The sequence below is a fragment of the Kogia breviceps genome, chromosome 11 (genome assembly GCF_026419965.1).
Source record: "Kogia breviceps isolate mKogBre1 chromosome 11, mKogBre1 haplotype 1, whole genome shotgun sequence".
NCBI lineage: Eukaryota > Metazoa > Chordata > Mammalia > Artiodactyla > Physeteridae > Kogia > Kogia breviceps.
The window spans coordinates 7,346,014-7,365,636 of NC_081320.1; the positions used below are offsets into that span (position 1 = coordinate 7,346,014).

Below are 19,623 nucleotides of genomic sequence, written 5' to 3' on the forward strand. Positions count from 1 at the left end.
GATCATGTTGTATGATTCTTTTTAATGTGTTGTTGAGTTCAGTTTGCTAGTATTTTGTTGAGGATTTTTGCATCTATGTTCATCAGTGATATTGGCCTGTAATTTTCTTTTTTTGTTATATCTTTGCCTGGTTTTGGTATCCGGGCAATAGTGGCCTTGTAGAATGAGCTTGGGAGTGTTCCTTCCTCTGCAATTTTTTTGGAAGAGTTTCCGAAGGGTAGGTGTTAACTCTTCTCTAAATGTTTAATAGAATTTGCCTGTGAAGCCATTTGGTCCTAGGCTTTTGTTTGTTGGAAGAGTTTTATTTCTAATCACAGTTCAATTTCAGTACTTGTGATTGGTTTGTTCATATTTTCTCTTTCTTCCTGGTTCAGTCTTGGAAGATCGTACCTTTCTAAGAATTCGTCCGTTCCTTCTAGGTTGTCCATTTTATTGGCATATATTGTTGCTTGTAGTAGTCTCTGATGATCCTTTGTATTTCTGAGGTGTCCATTGTAACTTTTTTAATTTCTAATTTTATTGATTTGAGTCCTCTTCTGTTTTTTCTTAATGAGTCTAACTAAAGGCTTATCAATTTTGTTTATCTTCTCAAAGAACCAGCTTTTAGTTTCATTGATCTTTGCTATTGTTTTCTTTGTCTCTATTTCACTTATTTCTGCTCTGATCTTTATGATTCCTTTCCTTCTACTAACTTTGGGTTTTGTTTGTTCTTCTTTCTCTAGTTGCTTTAAGTGTAAGGTTAGGTTGTTTATTTGAGATTTTTCTTGTTGAATCAGTAATTTTTAAAAAAATTTTAGATGTTTCAATAAGTGGGCTGAGAGAATAAGTGTATTTGGCTAACCTCTTGTTTGTCCCTGCTAACCTGAATCCCTGAGAGAGGCGAAACTCCTGGTTGTGGTCTCTTTGTGTCTCTTCTAAATGGAACCATCTTAGGCTTTCAGAAGGTGTAAGAGTAAGACATAGATTAGCAAGTCTCAAACTGGTACCCCACAGGCCTCATCTGACCTACAGATGTGTCTCATTGCAAAAAAAATAAAGTGAAACTTTTCATTGTGAAAAATTCTCAAATTAGTTACTAGCGTTTTAAAATCAGGAGATTTGATATAACATCAGGATTCGGGGCTTCCCTCCCTCTGAAAAAGAAATTGAAGGATTTGGTAACACTGGCTGTCACTTCCACGTGGCAGAGATCTGCTGACCTGGGGAAGCAGTAGACCAGTCAGGGCTATCCAGCTTGACACCTTCCCACTGGGGAGCCAAGGGTCCACTGTTGACCATCGTGTGTTAGGCATTTGTTTCTCTTATAACTGGACACTTCACTCATTTATGCTACTTGCCTTGACCCCTGTAGGTTTTGGATTTTCAACCAGTGATGTAGATAGTAGCTCTCTAAGTCATCTGTTTTATGAAATCTTTGGCAGCCCCAAGGCAACAGAAAAACTACGTACGTGAATATATGAACATCTCATAGGCTATTTCATAGTATAATAAAATGCATTGACTTAACTATGTCAAGAATCATTTTTCTTTCATTCATTCAGTTGATAGTTGTTGACAGTCTATTCACGCCGCACCCCCTGCTAGCACTGGGGATACAAGGATAAAGTAGATAATTCCTGTCCTTAGTATGGTAAGGGCTACAAAAGAAAAACAGGTGATGTGCTAAGGGGCTCAGGGGAGGAAATATTAACTACTCCTGGGGGAACTGAGAACAACTTTACAGAATAGGGTAATATTGCAACCAAGTCCTGAAGAGTGAGTTGGAGGTACCCAGAAGGAGAAAGGGAGAGAGGGCTTCGTAGCATAGAAAATAGCGCTTGCAGAGGCACGCGGGTTGTCAAAACGGTGAGAAGTTTATTATAGATAAGGTTTGGGGGTGCACCCTATGAGGTGTGGCTGAAAATTTGATTGAGGTCAGACCACGAAGAGCTTCAAAAACTGTTTAATAGAAGACTTGTTCCTGGAGGTATTACAGAGCTAACAAAAACTTTTAGTACAAGACCAACAGTCCTATCAGCGAACCTCCTTGTGCCAGATTTCCATTTTCATGTCTCATTATGTGATTATAATTTTAGATCAGTTAATGTCAATAGAGATGCCAGCAGTAAAGGAACACCATTGCCAGGGCACCGATTACAGTTTAGAAGTCAAGCATGTGTTGGGTTCATCCGGAGTGTTGAAGGAGAAGGAGCTGGGACCTCTTCTAAATTATTAACCTTTCGTCCATCCCAGTGGCATGTCCACAGGCTTTTGGTCATCACACAGTGCCCACCGGACACAGAGCCTGCCACCAAGTTCCTTGTTAGTTCAAAGCTCGTGAACAACTTTGGATATTGACCCAGACCCCACAATATACTTGGCAGGAGCACTGATGCCTGTAAGATCCAGGCATCTAGGTTCCAGATCTCTTCTTTTACTGTCTGTATTCAGATTCAGCCCAGGCCAGATTCAGAAAAGAATGGGTCACTGCAGCCAAAGGAGGGAACGCAGCAAGCAGGCCGTTTAGAATAAAGCTGGGACTCTCCCAAACGTGTATTTGGTCTTGGCCACTCACAAAACCAGCAAAACATTTCATGAAGTCAAAATACCAAAAGTAAATAAACCATCCAGGGGAGAACTGGGCTCATATTATATAGCAGATGAAATTTAGAGTACATTTAAAGGCATTCTGTGCAAGGAAGTGGTGTTAACATTGGAAAAGCACAAGAGGGGCTGAAATCCCCTTAAGTGTTTTTTTTTATGAGAAAAGAGAGATTGTAACCTTTTTGAAAGGTTAAATCCTTTTTCCTTTAACTCATTAACCTAGTGATAGACTTTTTTCTATTGATTCTTTTCATTTAGTAATCACAGGTGAATACCTATTACGCCCCAGGCACTGTGCTAAATTCGGTGACACAAAAGGCTTTTAATCCATGACCTGCACAAAAGGCTTGTAATCCATGACCTCAGTGTTGTTTTCGTGCCCACATGTTTTCAATGGCACCATGTTCCCGAAATAGCAGAGGGTCCAAGAACTCTCCTAAAAATTGTCCAATGCTGTGTCATCATGTCAATCAATCCATGTTATCATTTCAGACAAAAAGTTACTTTTTTAATTAAGTTGAAAGAATTGTTAGCTGTCTTTGGTATGGAAACACAGACAACGAGTAAGCACACCAAACTCTGCAGTTCGCAATTTTAAATATGTAAAGCTTAAAGTCTTCTTTCAGGAGGGTCTGTCTGATCTGTCTTTTTCCGTCTTCTTGATTCCATGACCCCAAAGAGCCTTCCTGGCTTAACTGAGCCCACCCTGTGCCCATCTGCAGTGATGACCATCCCTGGCTTTTTTCTTCTGCCACCCTGGCTGCTGCAGCTGCCCCAGCAGAGGCAAAGCAACTGCATGCACTCATGGCAAGAGCAGTCATTGTGCTGAGTCCTGAATGACCAGCTGTCCCCCAGAGACCCACAAGAAGTCTAGTTAATGGAGCAGGCTTTCTGGAGGCAGGGGTAGCTATCTTGATCCCACAACTGGAGCCACCAGAGCCCTTGCACACAAGCCTGCCCCCATCCTTGACGTGGATTGCTTCCAGGGACACTGTCTCCACCAGCACCACTGAAACATGAATGCATTCAGCCCTGACTCCAGAGGCCTGGGGCCTCACAGCGCTTCAAAGCAAAGCAAGAAGAAAACCTGAAATTCTTGGCTCTCCCGATGCTTTCAGAAACAAATACTAATTACGCCAGTAAAACTGTCGTTTTAAGTCAATTTCCTAATTTGAGGAAGGAAAACATAAAACTCTAAGGCTTTTCTGCCAATCTAATTCAGATCAGAGCTCTGCCTCGCTGGGCTAGTGGCTCTCATTACGGTAGGACAGCAGTCAGAAAAGGAAAGCGGCGCGGGAACTGTTTAATGGACATTTTCCCAGAAATTAAAGTGCAGCTTTTCAAAACAAGTCACTTTGCAGCGCAGGCCCCAGGGACCTGCACACACGGTGCTGCCTCTGCGGCAAACACAGCAACCAGGTGCACACGGCAGCGGCCGCAGGGTCCTTTGTTGCCGGAATGAAAGCGGGAGAATGTACCGCTTGGTGATCAAAGCCTTGGACCATCATATAAAATCAATCAAAATGCTCTTCATTTCTCTTAATTTCCTAGTCTTCAGCAAATGTCTTTCCAGAGTGTGGCAGGGGGACAGATCTCTTTCCTCCACCGTGTGTTGTTTGGCTCTGGGGAGTTTTTACCTTTTGGTTGGTTTGTTTGGGTTGGGGTGGGTTTTTGTCTGTTTGTTTTTGGAGTTTTTCCCCCAGTGTTTGGGGGACTTACTGACACACTGTTAACATGGATCCCAGCCGTTCATGTTCAGTCACGATCTAACAGCCTTCTTTGTGTGTTTTTTTTTTTTTTTAACGACTCCATTGATAGTAGCCATTTTGACTCAGCCGCCAGGAAAGATGGATTTTAGTTCATAAGGGAAGAAAGAAATATTACAACCCTTTGATCACTAACCGTCCCTTGCCAGCCTCTGTAAAAAGATCCAGGATCCCTCACTCAACACCAGAACAAACAGCAGGCTGGAAAAGGAATTGTTGCAGCTCAAGGCAAGGCGTAAAGGTGCAGATGTTGTCTGACGTTGAAGAATTTTGTCAGACAGTAGGTACGGACCATGACATTGGCAGAAGAAATAAAAACCACTAGGGAAGGTTATGTTCAAACTCCATTTTTCCCTAAGCCTGCAGTTCAAAACAGTGCTTTGACTTTCAGGTATATCCTGTAAGATAGTTCCTTGTCTCATCATTCCTCTGGGAGAAGCAAGGTTCCAGTGAGTTTTAAACACACACCCGCCCCCCCCGCCGCCCCAACACTGAGAATTTATGAGACTCTGTCCTTGAGCAAACCATTTGTCAAAGATTTAAGGGGCGGGTGAAAAGGGTCCTTTACCTTGTCCTGGCTGCTTTGCACTTGAGACCATAAACTCTGACAAGCTCCCTCAGCCTTGGGCCTTCACTCGCATTCATCCTGTTGAAGCAGTGGTCCCAGCTGGAAGGGACAAGCAGATATTTGCTGACTCAACAGTCAAAAAGTGGTCGCTGCATTTTTCTGGGTTTAGAGTTTGACCTGGAAAAAACAGTCAGGTGTGTTTCAGTGCAATTAATAAAGGACTTTGAAGATGTTGACTATTATGTGAGTATTGAAACTTCCTTTTTGGCTCACTGTTTGGGTGGATGTGTGTGATTTGAATTTTTGTGCTTAATTAATTACCATGAGAAGTGTCCATGTTTCCTGTTCTCTTTGAGTTTATAACTTGAGTATGTAACTTTCTGGCAAATTTCAGCAGGGATATGCACATGGAGTATAATTCAAAATAGTATTGCTATGAGCCACAGTACCGGGGTTGAATTGTAAAGTCTAGAATATTTACAAATGTGTGAGTGAGGGATCTTCAGTTCTGTAATAAGGGGCTCAAAGGAAAATTACTGTTTATACAGCAAGCCGGCTCCTGTAAAGACTACAGGACTCGACTCTGTGGGCAGGAAGAGGTGGGAAGCAAGACAACTTTGTCAGTCCCGCCGTCTCCAGAACCTTCCAGCAGGCCGTGAGAGCACAGAGCAGGACACTGTGCCCTTCCTCACAGCCCACTTCCTAAAATAAAGCAAACAGACATTTTCATTCTTTACAAAATATTTCAAGCATTTTCGATTTCCTTGCCTTTTTGTTGGGGATTGAAATTGGGAATGCACTTGAAAAGCCATTCCCAGAAATAGGAGCAAAATAGAAACAGCCCTTCTGCAATTACACCACCTTCCCCTCTAAAGCGATCACACAAACTAGTCACACTGACGAGTGCCTGATTACCAAGTGGCACCGACTTTCACTCCCAATTTAATTTCTGTGTGTCCATTGTTATAAGTGTGAGGCTGCGTTGACCTTGACGGTGGCTCCGGAGCTTCAGGTGACGCGGACAGATGCTCAGGCTGGTGGAACAGCAGCTCGCTCGGTGGTGTATGCGTGTTTGCTCACTTGGCTTTCCTCCCCTTTCCTTCCCGGGGCCTCGTGGGCTGGCAGTGCCGGGCTCCCGCAGGCCAACTGCAGGGCCTCCGTGCCCTCCAGCAAGGGCAGCAGCAGCAGCAGCGGCAGCAGTTCCTCCAGCGACTCGGAGAGCAGCTCGGGATCTGACTCAGAGACCGAGAGCAGCTCCAGTGAGAGTGAGGGCAGCAAGCCTCCCCACTACTCCAGCCCTGAGGTAAGGACACGCTGGCCTCTGAGCACCTCCCCTGCCTGCTTCTCCCCGACCCGGTGAGCGAAGTCAGCCTTCCTCCGAGTGTGGCTCTCTCACCTCCTGCTCCTCCAGCCTCAGTGCTGTGACACTGGCCTGCGAGGCGCCGTGACCTCGCTAGGCCACCACCTCCTGGCAGCCCGCCAGGGTTGGTTTAGGCTCATTTCCCCCAGCCCCTCCTCACAGTGCTCCTAATCACAGAGCTTCCTTTGAAGTCTAGAAACTTCATCTCTTATGGTCCAGAATTCTCTATCTTGACTTCCAGAACTTTCCAAGTATGCTGTAAACATCACTGACTGGAAATCACCTGAGGATCGGGTCTCCCTAAGGGTCAGCCGAGGCAATAAGCAGACAGGGCAGCTCCCCGCCTGGAAGCGTGAGCCCCCGTAAATCACGGGGAAAGGAGTTTTGTGGATTAGACATGGTTAGAATCCTACCTTTTTTCAGTTCATCACAGATTAGGAGAACAAGGGCTATAAATATGAATAAAACCTCCTTTGTTTTCTTTGTGAAACTATAAAAAGGAAAATTAGCATCAACTTACAAATACTCATGAAAACTTTTATAGCTATGATGAGTATCTGTGTGGAAGCTTTAGGTGCCTCGTATAAAAATATTATAAGGTCCCAATAAAAGCCATTGCTACTTCTACTTTAAAAGGGGAAAATTTAATAGTAATTCAGAGCATGGATTCTTGAGAGAGGGCTGAGAGCACACTTCTCTAGTCCCTGGATCTGTAAGGGTAGACTTTGATTTCTAAAGAGGGAATAAAATATGCTTCTTCTTGAGTGTGTAAACATTTGATGTTACTGTGGCTCATAGGATTTAACTTTTTACCGACAACCTTCTGTACCAACCACTCTAGGCCCAAATTTCTAAATATGCTCTGAAATGAAACCAGACCCACATATGCAGACCTTGGCGGTGAGAGGTGTGTTTTTTTTTTTTTTTTTTTTTTTTTTTTTTTGCGGTACGCGGGCCTCTCACTGCCGTGGCCTCTCCCGTTGCGGAGCACAGGCTCCGGACGCGCAGGCCCAGCGGCCATGGCTCACGGGCTTAGCCGCTCCGCGGCACGTGGGATCCTCCCAGACCAGGGCACGAACCCGCGCCCCCTGCATCGGCAGGCGGACTCTCAACCACTGCGCCACCAGGGAAGCCCCGAGAGGTGTTTTTTTGTTGTTGTTGTTTTTTTTTTTTTTTTTTTTTTTGGCCACACCACAATGCATGTGGATCTTAGTTCCCTGACCAGGCATCGAACCTGTGACCCCTGCAGTGGAAGTGTGGAGTCTTAACCACTGGACCCCCAGGGAAGTCCCCAGAGGCACCTTTAAGGGCCAGCAAGACCCAGGTTTCCAGCTTGTGTACCTGTGTCTCTGTCTCTCTCCCTTTGCTTTCCCTATCTATCTTTCTATCCCTATTTCCCAATTTAAGGGGAAGGCCCTTAGCAACATTAACCTATAAAAGCCATGTGTTGATATAATCCTGACTTTTCCCAGAAGCTGAATTTTCTCCTTCTTCATCATTTCATTCATTCATCCATTCATTCACTCATTTAGTGTTCCTTCAACAAAGATCTGTTGAGTCTCTGCCACAGATATGATGCTTGGCCCTGAGAGACGGCAATGACCTGACAGAGGAGGTTCCTGCCTTCACAGAGCTGATATTCTAATGGGAATAATTTGAAACAAACAAACATACAGGAGTTAAATAAAACAGAGGCGTTAACCGGGCTTCTTCAGAGCGAGCTTTATGGTCTAATTTGTTGAAAAACTCCAGAATATTTAGTAGAAAGAACTGGGTTCCAGGGACATCGCAAGAGCCAAGGGGGACAGTGGCGGTGGATTAAAAGCGTTCGGGTCTGTGATTGTTACCTCCACCCCAGGCTCTTTGTGACTTTGAAGGTTAAATTCAGGAAAGTTGAGTCTCATTTGCACACTGAAATGTGACTCCTGGAGCTTCTAGGTGAGGCTGAAAGCAGCCTCGGAGAAGTACAGCTACAAAGGGCTTTAAGCAGATTCTCTCTAAATGTCACCGAGATAATTACAAAGACTTGAACTCTTCGGTGATGAAAGGAAGCACTTGCCATTTCTTGTTTCTTCCAGCAGCTACCAGAGGCCCCTAGCTGAGGAGGAGGAGGGGAGTCTGCTAACACAGCCCTCAAAGTTTAAGTTGCCTGAGGCCGCGAGTAGCTTTCAACTCCTGGCTTCTCTATGCAGAGGGAGTGCAGGAGTGACAAGAGATGTAGCCACACTGCAGGTGACTTCTTTCTGCTGGAAAGGAATGTATTCCTTGGAATAAAAGTAAAGTTTCTTTTAACATTTTTCCCAAGGTGACTAGAGACACACGCCCTTCAGAAATACAATGAGGGAATTCCCTGGCGGTCCGGTGGTTGGGACTCGGTATTTTCACTGCCAAGGGCGCGGGTGTGATCCCTGGTCGGGGAGTTAAGATCCCAGAAGCCATGTGGCATGGCCAAAAATTAAAAAAAAAAAAAAAAAAAAAATGAGAAAAGAAATAACAGTGAGTTTTGCAGAATGAAAGTCGCAAAGAGGGGAAGCATTACCTGCCGAGTCTCCAAGGCATCTCTGCTTTCTTCTGGCCAAGCTGGCCCAGGACCCCTTAAAGAGAGCAGTGAGACCCCCTTTTCCTTCCCCCACACGGGACAATCCAGCTCTTTATAGCCACACACCTCACATTCCGCTGTGAAGACCTGTTAACGCTGCTTTGCAGCAGAACATTTGTGGCCCTCCTTTCCTTCCTGGAAATATCCTGATGTGAAAGCAGGAGACCCTCATGATATCCCAAGACACCTGCCTTCTCCCCCTCAGCGTCCAGCACTGGGCACCCACTTGGCTCTCCTGAGTTTCATACGCGCTGTTGTTTATGGCCGTGGCTGTAGAAAGCCACTGCATTTCACATGAACCACCATAGTGTAACCCCTTGTCTGCAAGCTAGCACGGAAGAGACCCCGAAAACAGGATCTCCGTCACTGCAGATCCCCTCTCTGTGGCCTGACGTTTGCTGCCTTGTCCTCAGCCTAAGTGTTTTCATTTGAGCTGTATCTTCTTTCCTGGCCTGGGACATCCTTTCACGCCAGAGCTGCACGGGGGGAAGCGCCTTGCCCTTCAGTTAGCACCTTTACAGCATCACACAGAGCTCCTTAGACCGGTGTTCCCCAAGTAAAGGATGCTGCAGGGACAAGAAAGAGCCTGGTCACAGGATTTTGAGGAGATCCAGAATAAAGTAGGTGTCACCTGTTTCTTTCCTGTAGGGCATCATTCAGCCCTTAATTATGTAAACGGTGTTCTCCATTGCGGCATTTCCCAAATGTATCTGACCACGGAAACCTCTCTTTACGGGATATGTGAACTCAGAGCACATTTTGGAAAATGCTGCCCTAGATTGTTCTTGAAAATCAGCAGGTACACGATACAGGTTATTCATTGATTCAACAGACTTCTCCTTGATTAGGCATCTGTGGGGTATGTGGCAGTGGGTGCTTTGAAGGGTATAGATGAAGTGAAGACTCAGGTACACGGTGGAGGGCTTATACGCTAATCAGAGGGAAGATTGATCAGAGAGGAGAGTCCTGGAGGGAAATGCAAAGCAGCAAGCCAGGAAACAATCCAATGCACTGGGCAGAAACCCTGATGGACAGCTCAGGAAGTGGACCAGAGCCAGCAGCGTGGCAGGAAAGGAACCCCGAGCCTGGAGCCCACCCTCCTCCCCTGCCACCTAATTCTTGGCTGTTTGAGCTTCCTTGGCCACAGTTGTTTCATCCCCGAAATGGCGGACAATCCAATGCCGTCCAATCTGTGAGGTTGTTCTGAGGAATAAGTGATACCAATGGAGTGACAGCTCCTTGTGAGTCACTATTAGTAGGAGCAGAGACATAGCATGCTGTCCCCCTAACCCATTACGGGTTCTGCGAGGGATACAAAGAAGCAGAGACCTGGCCCCCGCTGGAAAGCAGTGTTTGGCTTTGTTGAAGACACAAGATTTATATACATGACATGGCTGTGGACGTCAAAAGCTGATGCAGTTCAGGATAACAGAAGAGGCCACAGGTATTATTTGGAGAGTAAGTGGTGTCTCCAAAAATCAATCTACTTCTGTCATTTTAGGTTGAAGACTGACATTTATCAAAAGACACGAGGTCCCTCTTTTGTGAGGTTACACCAGAGAGTAATGGGAGACCGGCAAAGCAGCAGGGGAGAGAATCTGGTCTTTAAGCCCAGGCAAATGTGGATTTAGCCTTGGCGGTGCCTGGTAGCTCTTGCAGCTTTGGACATTTCACTTAACCTCTCTGAGCCCCATCTACAAACTAGGGGCGACAGTATTTCTTACCTGTATGGATCCAGGTAGATGATACACGTAAAGTGGGAGCACATCGGAGGTGTTCTGGCAAGGAAAGACGGCTGTTAGATGATGGATGCCCGAGGAATTTGGATTTTTGTTTGAGGGGCAAGAGGAGGTCCTTGTAGATCCTTTGAGAAAGAGAATGTGATTTAGTGATGTGTTGAAAATGGTCCTTCAGCCTCATTTCTGCAGCTGTGAGGAGCAGAAAAAGTGACCCTACAGCACGTCAGGCAGTGGGCCCACACTCGAGTGCTTCAGTTCTCCTTTCACTGTTAAGGCTCCCTCCAGGAAGTTTTAGTGGGAGTCTCCCTGTGAGCCGCTGTGTTTGGGCTCCAGGCACGCGTCTGTGTTCCCCCACATAAGAGATGTGAGGCGTGGGAGGCTCAGGATGCTGGGGGTGAGGGCGAGCTGGTGTGAGACGTGGTGCTGGGGCCAGTGTGAGTGGCAGGCTCTGCCATAAATGGTCCACCCTCTCCCCGTGTGTGTCCCCTTCTGCAAGGCCGCTTCAGCATCCATTCACATTACCGGGCCCCATTTATCTGGGGAAGCAGAGGCACAGAAGTCACTGGCTCGCCGCTGGCCCGAGAGAAAAGGGGTGGGGAGGGGACAGCCTCAGCGCCATAGATGTGTTTGCCACCCAAGCAGCCTTCAACCACACCCAGCTAACCTCAGGGCGGGCGAGAGCTTCCCCTTGGAGAAGAAGAGGTCCTGCTGCCCTGCTTCCTCTCTTGCATCACTGTTGCAGGATGGACCGGGTCAGGTGTGCTCTGCAGGTTCCATTGTTCCCTGTCTCTGGAGAAGCCAAATTAAAGCGAGGTCAGAATTTACACAGGGCAACTCAGAGGTGCAAAAGAAGATGTATCATTTTGTCCTTTTGCCTCTTGCTTGGGAGCCCCGGTCCTTTGGATGGCATGAAAGCAAACGAAGCAGAAAGTTAAGTCGGAGACCAGACTCCCTATCGGGGCCATGAGAGATTCCCCTTCCACACCTGTATCCCTGGGGGAGGCTTCCCATCCTCAGGGTGGCAAGGAAAGGGCCTGGAATCCCCATGCTGGCCTCCACTGAAATGTCTCTTGTCATTCCCAGTCCCTGGACCCCCTGCGCTGTGGTTCCCTGAAGTGTAGACAGTCTCATCTGTTTGGGGGGAACCAGCAGCATGTCCACGGTCCCTGCCACAGCTCCAGTGCCTGGTGCCCACACTCTGTGGCCACTTCATCTTGGCCCCAGGCCCTGCTGGCCCATGAAAGGCTTCCCATCTCCCTAAGCTGTGCCCCAGACGCCTCCAGACTCAGCCAGGACCCTTGGGTCTAATATACTGCCCTCCCCTCTCTCCCCTCCCCCAAGATCCTTGCTGCATGTGGCTATGCCCCAAGTTCTGCTCTTAATACCGACCTCACTGTTGAAAACCAAATCTTGATACGTGAAAGCAAGCTTTGGGAAATTATTATGTTAAAGAACAGTGGTTTTCTCCTACAAGGGCGCCTGACTTGCTCTGGGCTTTAACCAACCAAGTTTGAAATGCAAAGCTAAGCCGATTCTTTATTTTAGGCTGGTATTTAGTCTTCCCCTGGATCATCAGAAGCCATGAATTCGTAGGGTAGAGACCATAGGGAAGGAAAAATACATCACCTTAATCACTTCAGAAATTTTCCCCATTTCACATATATTCACAAACTGATAATACTCTAGCTAAAGTTCTATACTTATCAGTATACCTCTTTTCTATCAATAGTGACAGATGCTGGATAAATGGACTTTTATTAGAAATCAACAACATTTACTCCCTGTGAAAGCATCAGTCCTTAACCTTCGAATAAGACATAGCTGCCTAGAGATGCGAATGAAAGCTATGTCCCTCTCCTCGAAAAATGCGTCTACATAACATCTCACATTCTGTTACAGGGCATTCACTGACCTCCCCACCCCCGGCCCCCCACCCCCCAGAGCCAATCTATGGGCCAGAGTTTAAAACCTGAAATGTCCAGGATTTGCTTTAAGGTAGCAAAACTGCTTGCAGGCAAGGTTTCCATTGTCACCTCCTCATCTGAAATATCTCGGTCAAAGTGTGACAGACGCAGGTTAAGGATGGACGAACCAAGTCCAGCCATCAGAGCGCACAGGACACACACAGGTAGTTCTTTGGGAGCTTAGTTTCCACTCAGTCCCCTTTTCTAATTCCCCTCCCCCCCTATTTTAAGTCTCACCCAAAAATGAGTGCTTTAACACTCAGGGTCTCCAAACTACACCCCAGTTAACTTTTGTGGACTCTCAAGTTTATGTATGTCTGTCTAAGTATAAAAATATATACATTGTATAACCCCCAAAGATGTTGGAAGTGGGTCCTAATGAAGCATAGTGCGTCCCCTTATTTTCCAAGTAGGCCTCAAACTGCTGCACCAGCATTTCAGTGCCGGGGACCGGGAAGCGGACAGCATCTCTGCATCTTGTGTGCCCATGGATGCTCCACACACCTGCAGCTTCCGTGTTTCTTGTGTCTCCAGCCCATCCATTTTCTGCCCTAAGTCAAGAGGAAAACAGCCAGGGCCCTTTTTAAGTGAGCCCATCGTAAAAGATATTTGTCTGTTGCTGGTTTTCTGCTTTTAGGCCGAACCAGCGTCCTCTAACAAGTGGCAGCTGGATAAATGGCTAAACAAAGTTAATCCCCACAAGCCTCCTATCCTGATCCAAAATGAAAGCCACGGGCCGGAGAGCAATCAATACTACACCCCGGTGAAGGACGACGCGCCAGACTGCGGGAAGCTTCCCGACAACGTCTGCCCGCCCAGCCTGAGAGACAAGGACATCAAGGGCGCCTGCAAGGAGGAACAGAGGCCGAGGACCGCGAACAAGGCCCCGGGGAGCAAAGGGGTGAAGCAGAAGTCCCCGCCCGCGGCCGTGGCCGTGGCCGTGACCGCCGCCGCCGCCCCGCCGCCCACGGTGGCCGGCGCGCCCGCCGAGAGCGTGCCCGCGCCCGCCCGGAGGTCCGCGGGCAAGAAACCCACCCGGCGCACCGAGAGGACCTCGGCCGGCGACAGCGGCCACCGGCCCGAGGAGCCCGCAGCCGCGGACGCGCTGGGGGCGAGCGCGGGGATCCCCCCGGAGCCCCCCAAGCCCCGGCCCTGCGGCCCCAGTAGGACCGTCCACCGCAAGGAGCTGCGCTCGGCCATAACCTGCGAGAAGCGCCGCACGCGGGGGCTGAGCCGGATCGTCCCCAAGTCCAAGGAGTTCATTGAGACGGAGTCGTCCTCTTCGTCCTCCTCCTCGGACTCGGACCTGGAATCGGAGCAGGAGGACGACCCTCTGTCCAAGGCCGCTGCCGCCTCCGGGAGCGACCCGAGGCTGAAGGAGGCCGCCAACAGCATCGGCGGTGGTGGCGGCCCCCGGGCCCCTGTGGGCTCTATCAACGCCAGGACCACCAGCGACATCGCCAAGGAGCTGGAGGAGCAGTTCTACACCCTGGTCCCCTTCGGCCGCAACGAGCTCCTCTCCCCGTTGAAGGACAGTGACGAGGTCAGGTCACTCTGGGTCAAAATTGACCTGACCCTCCTGTCCAGGATCCCAGAACACCTGCCCCAGGAGCCGGGGGTCTTGAGCGCTCCCGCGGCAAAGGACACTGAAAGCGCCCCCCAGAGCCATGCATCCGACGCGCCCGCAGAAAAGGCTTTGCCAAAATCCAAGAGGAAACGCAAGGTAGGCCTGGAAACCCGAGGGGCCGAGGGCACGGCGGGAGGGAGGGCTCTCCCTGAGCTCGTGGGCAGCAGGTCTGCTGGTCTAGAATGTTCAAAGAGCAGGAGTGTTATGTGTCTTTCCTCAACAGACGTTCATAGGGCACTTTATGTATGCCAGATACCTTTGTGAGTCCTTGACATGTATGAGCACAGTTAAATCCTTAGAACTGCCCAGTGAGGGAAGTATCCTTCTTTTCCCCATGTTATAGATAATTAAGGGCCGTCTCACTGCACGTGGAAGTAGGCGAATGGGAAATCTTCCCTGAGTGTGTGTGCAGAGGAAAGCTGGAGGCCGGGCCTGTGAGAAAAGCTAAACACCGGGGAACCCCATTCTCTGCTAGAAGGGGTGGGAATCGTTCACTGACTTTAGAAGCCGGCAGCCGCAGAGAGTTTAGTGAGGCTGTGACTGGGGTGAGGCGTGAATCCGGAAGTGGCTGGTGCGGACCGTGGACGACGGGGCCCCGGGAGGGGACAGCAGCCTGGTGCATCAGAGCCAGCGGCTGGCGCTCCCGTGGCATTGATCAGGAGGACTTTGTGGTGGAGACGGGCTGGGAACGGGGCCCTCAGGAGGAGGGACTTTTGAGTAATCAGAGGGTCCGGGATGAGGTGACGCCAAAGGAGGGAAGAAAGCTGAACAAAGTGAGGCAGGCAGCTCAAGTCCTCGGGAGAGCAGGGCGTTTGTCAGGGAGCAGACCCAAATGCTCGGCCGTTTGGCCGTTTTTGAAGATTTTTTGAGCACGGGGATAATTTAATCATAATTTAAAACCAATTTGGGGGATTTTTACTCCCTCCTGTGACTGCATCTGCAAAAGTAACTTGGACCACAGTGGAAAACACAATGCGTGACAAACCAAAGACTGTAGTCATCGTGGATGGTCCCAAATTTAGGACAGAATCATTCAGGGATGCTGTTTTTGTACATATTAAATCGTTTATAAAGTCCTTACAACTTTATGAAGCAAATACTATTGTCATGCCCATTTTGCAGATGAGGAAACTGAGGCTCAGAGTGCCTAAAGGGACTTGCCCCAGGTTCACATAGGTGAGAAAGGGCAGAGCCAGGAATGAAGCCCGGGTCTGTGGCTCCAGGGTCTCCCAATAAGAAGTCAGCATGCGGTCTGTGCAGTATTTTCCCCACAGGGCCCCTGCTCAGAGGGCTCTGTACTTGGAGTTTAACGCTTGCAGTTGCCATCTTGGAATTCTTCATTCTATTCTTGAATTCGTGTCTAGTAAGTGAAGTGCGATGGGACGGTAGAGCCTGCGTGGTCCCACCTCCTGCCCATTTCCCAGGACAGGTGCTGCCTGCCCCGTGGCCCCTTTGCACTCCTAGCCCTGTGCAGCCTCCCCATCTGCATCCCCGTCCAGGGGCCAAGGCACAGGCCTAATGAGGGTCGGGGTCAGGATGGGCATCTCCCCACCCCCAATCCCAGTACTGAGGGGTCCTCCAGGGGAGACTGCAACCCACAAGGGGTTGCCCGTTGGCCTTGGGGAAGGGGAAATGCCTAACTGGACTTCCTCACCCTTTGACCCATGGGTTCTACGACTGGCTGGCGGGGGACACCCTTCACTGGTGGGCTGCACACAAGCGCCCCGTCACAGGCCCAGGCCCCCGGTACTTGGGAGCGTCTGCGCATGCCCCCCAGGTATCCCCATGCCTCAAGGAGCACAATACGAAATAGCAAATAAACACACCATGACAGGTCAAGAGAGAGACTTTGAAAGACACGAAAGACAAGAAAATGTTTCCGACTCTAGTACTTTATAATGTTACTCTTAGGCTGCTTTCTTTCTTTTTTTTTTTTTTTTTTTTTTTTTGAGGTAGAGTATAATGATTTGATATTGGTTTATAAGTATTGCAAAATGATGACCACAATAAGTCTAGTTAATATCCATCACTATCCATAGTTACAAATTTCTTTTCCTCCTGGTGAAAACTTTCAAGATCTCCTCTCCTAGCTACTGTCAAATAGGCACTACAGTTTTATTAGCTGTGGTCACCATGCTGTATATTACATTACATCCCCATGACTTATTCATTTTATAACCAGAAATTTGTACCTTTTGACGTCATTCATCCATTTTGTACTGCTGCCCCCAACCCCAATCAATCAGCAGTCTGACAACATAAGCTGGGAGGAGGTTTGGTTTATGTTTTTAGATTCCGCATGTAAGTGAGGTCGTGAGGTATTTGTGTTTCTCTGTCCGACTTATTTCACTCATCACAATCCCCTCTAGGTCCATCCATGTTGTTGCAAATGGCAGACTTCCTTCTTCTGTTGTACACACATATATGCCGCAGTACCCCTATCCATCTGTCTAGCTGTGGACATTTGTTGCCTCGTCTTGGCCGTTGTAATAACGCTGCAGTGAACGTGGGGGTGCAGATATCTTTTCAAATGAGTGTTTTCGTTTTCTTTGGATAAATACCCAGAAGTGGGATTGCTGGATCAAGTGGTAGTTCTATTTTAATTTTTTGAGCAGCCTCCATCCTGTTTCCACAGTGGCTGCAGCAATTTACATTCCCGCCAACAGTGCACAAGGGTTCCCTTTGCTCCACATCCTCACAGACTTATTAGTTTTAGTTTTTTTGATAATAGCCATCCCGAAAGGTATGAGGTGCTATCTCATTGTGGTTTTGATTTGCATTTCTCTGATGATTAGTGATGTTGAGCGTCTTTTCATGTACCTGTTGGCCATCCATCTGTCTTCTTTAGAAAATGTCTAATCAGATCCTCTGCCCATTTTTCAACTGGATTTTTTTGGTTTGTTTCTTTGCTGTTGAATTGTATGAGTTCTTTATATATTTGGGGTATTAATCCCTTCTCAGATATACGATTAAGAAATATTTTCTCCGATCCAGTAGGTTGCTTTTTCATTTTGTTGATGGTTCCCTTTGCGGTGCAGAAGCCTTTTAGTTTAATGTAGTCCCACTTGTTTATTTTTTGCTTTATTGGCTTTGTTTTTTGGTGTTAAATCCAAAAAAATGGTCACCAAGACTGACATCAAAAGCATCTTTTCCTGCTTTTTGAACAAAGCTCCCAGCATTTTCATTTTGCACTGAACCCCCGCAAATCACGCAGTCAGCCCTGGCCTCCTGGGTGACCTTCCCTTCTGTGGACTTCAGTTTCTTTGTTTGTAAAATGGTGACATCTTTGCAGGGGTGCTGTCAGATTCAGATGATACAATGCAGTAATGCGGGTTAGCTCACTGCATACCTACCCCTCTTTCCTTCTGTTTTCCTCTATATACCCTGCCCTCCCCCTTACTCGTTGGATTGATTTGTCCATCAGTCCCCAGGTGATTAATTGATTAATGAGTGAATCAGTCAGTCACCTGGAGATGGATGGATACATGGACAGGCTGATGGAAAGAGAGAGAGAGAGAGAGAGAGAGAGGTATTTCAGAGATAGAAATGGATAAACATACAGATAGATATACAGCTGTATAGGTATATGTAGATAGAGAGATGTGCAAAAACATATACATGTATATTCCATAATATTCTGTATTTAAATAATTTTATTATTCATGGACTTTTTAATTTTAACTTACAAAACTTCATTTACACTAAGCCTGACACTCAGCTCTCCTCATGAAATCTACCGAATCATCATTAAACTCGCACAGAGAAGTGAAAGAACATTTTCACAGCACTCTTTACTCAGTATCCGGGGTGTGAAGCCCCCAGTTTTGGGTGCTGGAGACGGGACACCGCAGACCTGGCTGCCCAGGCTGCAGAGTCGAGCCCCGCCAGAGCCCTGGAGGCCAGAACTGGGGGCTCACAGCTTTGGCTTGGACCCTCATTGGGGGCACAGTTTCAGCGTGAGCTGCTGGGGTCCTTGCAATAGAGGCTGTGTAACAATCCCAGCTAGAGAGAGAAGGTCAAAATCTCTCTATCTTTGGTGCCGGTGCTTGCCGGAAAGCTCTGCTGAGAGCCTGTGTTGCTGCGATCTCACCAAAAATGGAATTTGGTTGAGTACACGCCTAGGTTAAATACACTCGTGGAAAACCAGAATCCAGTCAAACTACTGTTTTATAAAAATGTCCTGTGAGGCCGTGAATTTCAAAAGAAAGGTCCGAGCTTGTCACTGCCCTTACAACATTAAGCCCAGGATAGGTCTCTGTGCCTTGTTTGGGTACCAAGAAATGCCGAAGTGGGGGATGCTGAGGCGCCAGTGGGACCCCAGAGCAGCTCTTCTTTGGAGGGTGGCATCTGCCTGTTGGTAAAGACGTGTTCATCAGTCACAACGGCCCCTCCTGAATTTTGATCTTCGTGTCACGCTTTTCCCTCTCAGTGAGCTGACAGATTTCTTCCTCGTTCACGGAGTAGCTGATGGGGAACCCAGGCCAGGGCCAGGGGTGCCGCAGCCGCATTGGCGCTCAGGGTGTTGTCCAGAGAAGCCCAGATGAGCTGGTTGGTGACGGGAGCTCACTGTGCCCCCTTGGAATCTAAAGCGGACCGGTTTTCGCTTCTCTCCATGCAGTGTGACAGCGAAGATGATTACCGGGAGATCAAGAAGGCCCAGGGAGAGAAGGAGAGCTCTTCACGACTCGCTGCCTCTGCCGGCAGTGCTTTGTCCGCCAACCACTGCAGCGTGAACGTCAGCAGGTACTCAGGCTCCCGGGAAGGCAGAGGGCGCTGGAGGCGCGTCCGGGTCCGAGAGGCGCATGCCGACTGGGGGAGAGTCGGATTTGTGAATGACTGCTCTGCTCTGGGTCTCCATGTTGCCTTCCGAGCCTCTTGGGCTCCTTAATCAATAGAAATTGGTAAGAGGCCAGACAAGAAATTCAGACAGGGCTCCACTGGGGCTCATGCTGTAGCACGAGGGAACAAAGACAAGTAACAGATTCCCTTGTGCGCTGTCTGATGGGGGGCAAGCTGTTTCCTTCCCAGGGTGGGTCCAGCTGATTCCTTAGGTGGAGTGAAGGTAGGGTGGGGCCAGGGGTCTGATTCCTTCCAGGGTGGGTCCAGCTGATTCCTTAAAGGGGGTGAGGGTAGGGTGGGGCCGGGGGTCTGATTCCTTCCCAGGGTGGGTCCAGCTGATTCCTTAAAGGGGGTGAGGGGAGGGTGGGGCCAGGGTTCTGATTCCTTCCCAGGGTGGGTCCAGCTGATTCCTTAGATGCGATGAGGTTAGGATGGGGCCAGGCTGTAGGGGTGGCTTAGGAGGTCTGCTCACCCCCTTGTTGGCGCTGAGTGCAGGGGTCATGCACAGTAACCTACTTTTGCTCCTGACACCCTGCTTTTTTTGCTCCGGACTCCTCAGAATTGGCAGTTGAGTTTTT

At 48.4% G+C, this 19,623-nt stretch overlaps 1 protein-coding gene across 7 annotated transcripts in view; it reads left to right on the forward strand.

Moving 5' to 3' along the window:
- AFF3 (ALF transcription elongation factor 3) overlaps positions 1-19,623 on the forward strand; it is a 565,510-nt gene that overhangs the window by 509,887 nt on the left and 36,000 nt on the right. For all 7 annotated transcript variants that reach the window (XM_067007120.1, XM_067007122.1, XM_067007124.1 and 4 more), the window contains 3 exons: positions 6,043-6,220; positions 13,217-14,302; positions 18,825-18,949. In XM_067007120.1, the coding sequence (XP_066863221.1) occupies positions 6,043-6,220; positions 13,217-14,302; positions 18,825-18,949 (1,389 nt within the window). The remainder of the gene's footprint in view (positions 1-6,042; positions 6,221-13,216; positions 14,303-18,824; positions 18,950-19,623) is intronic.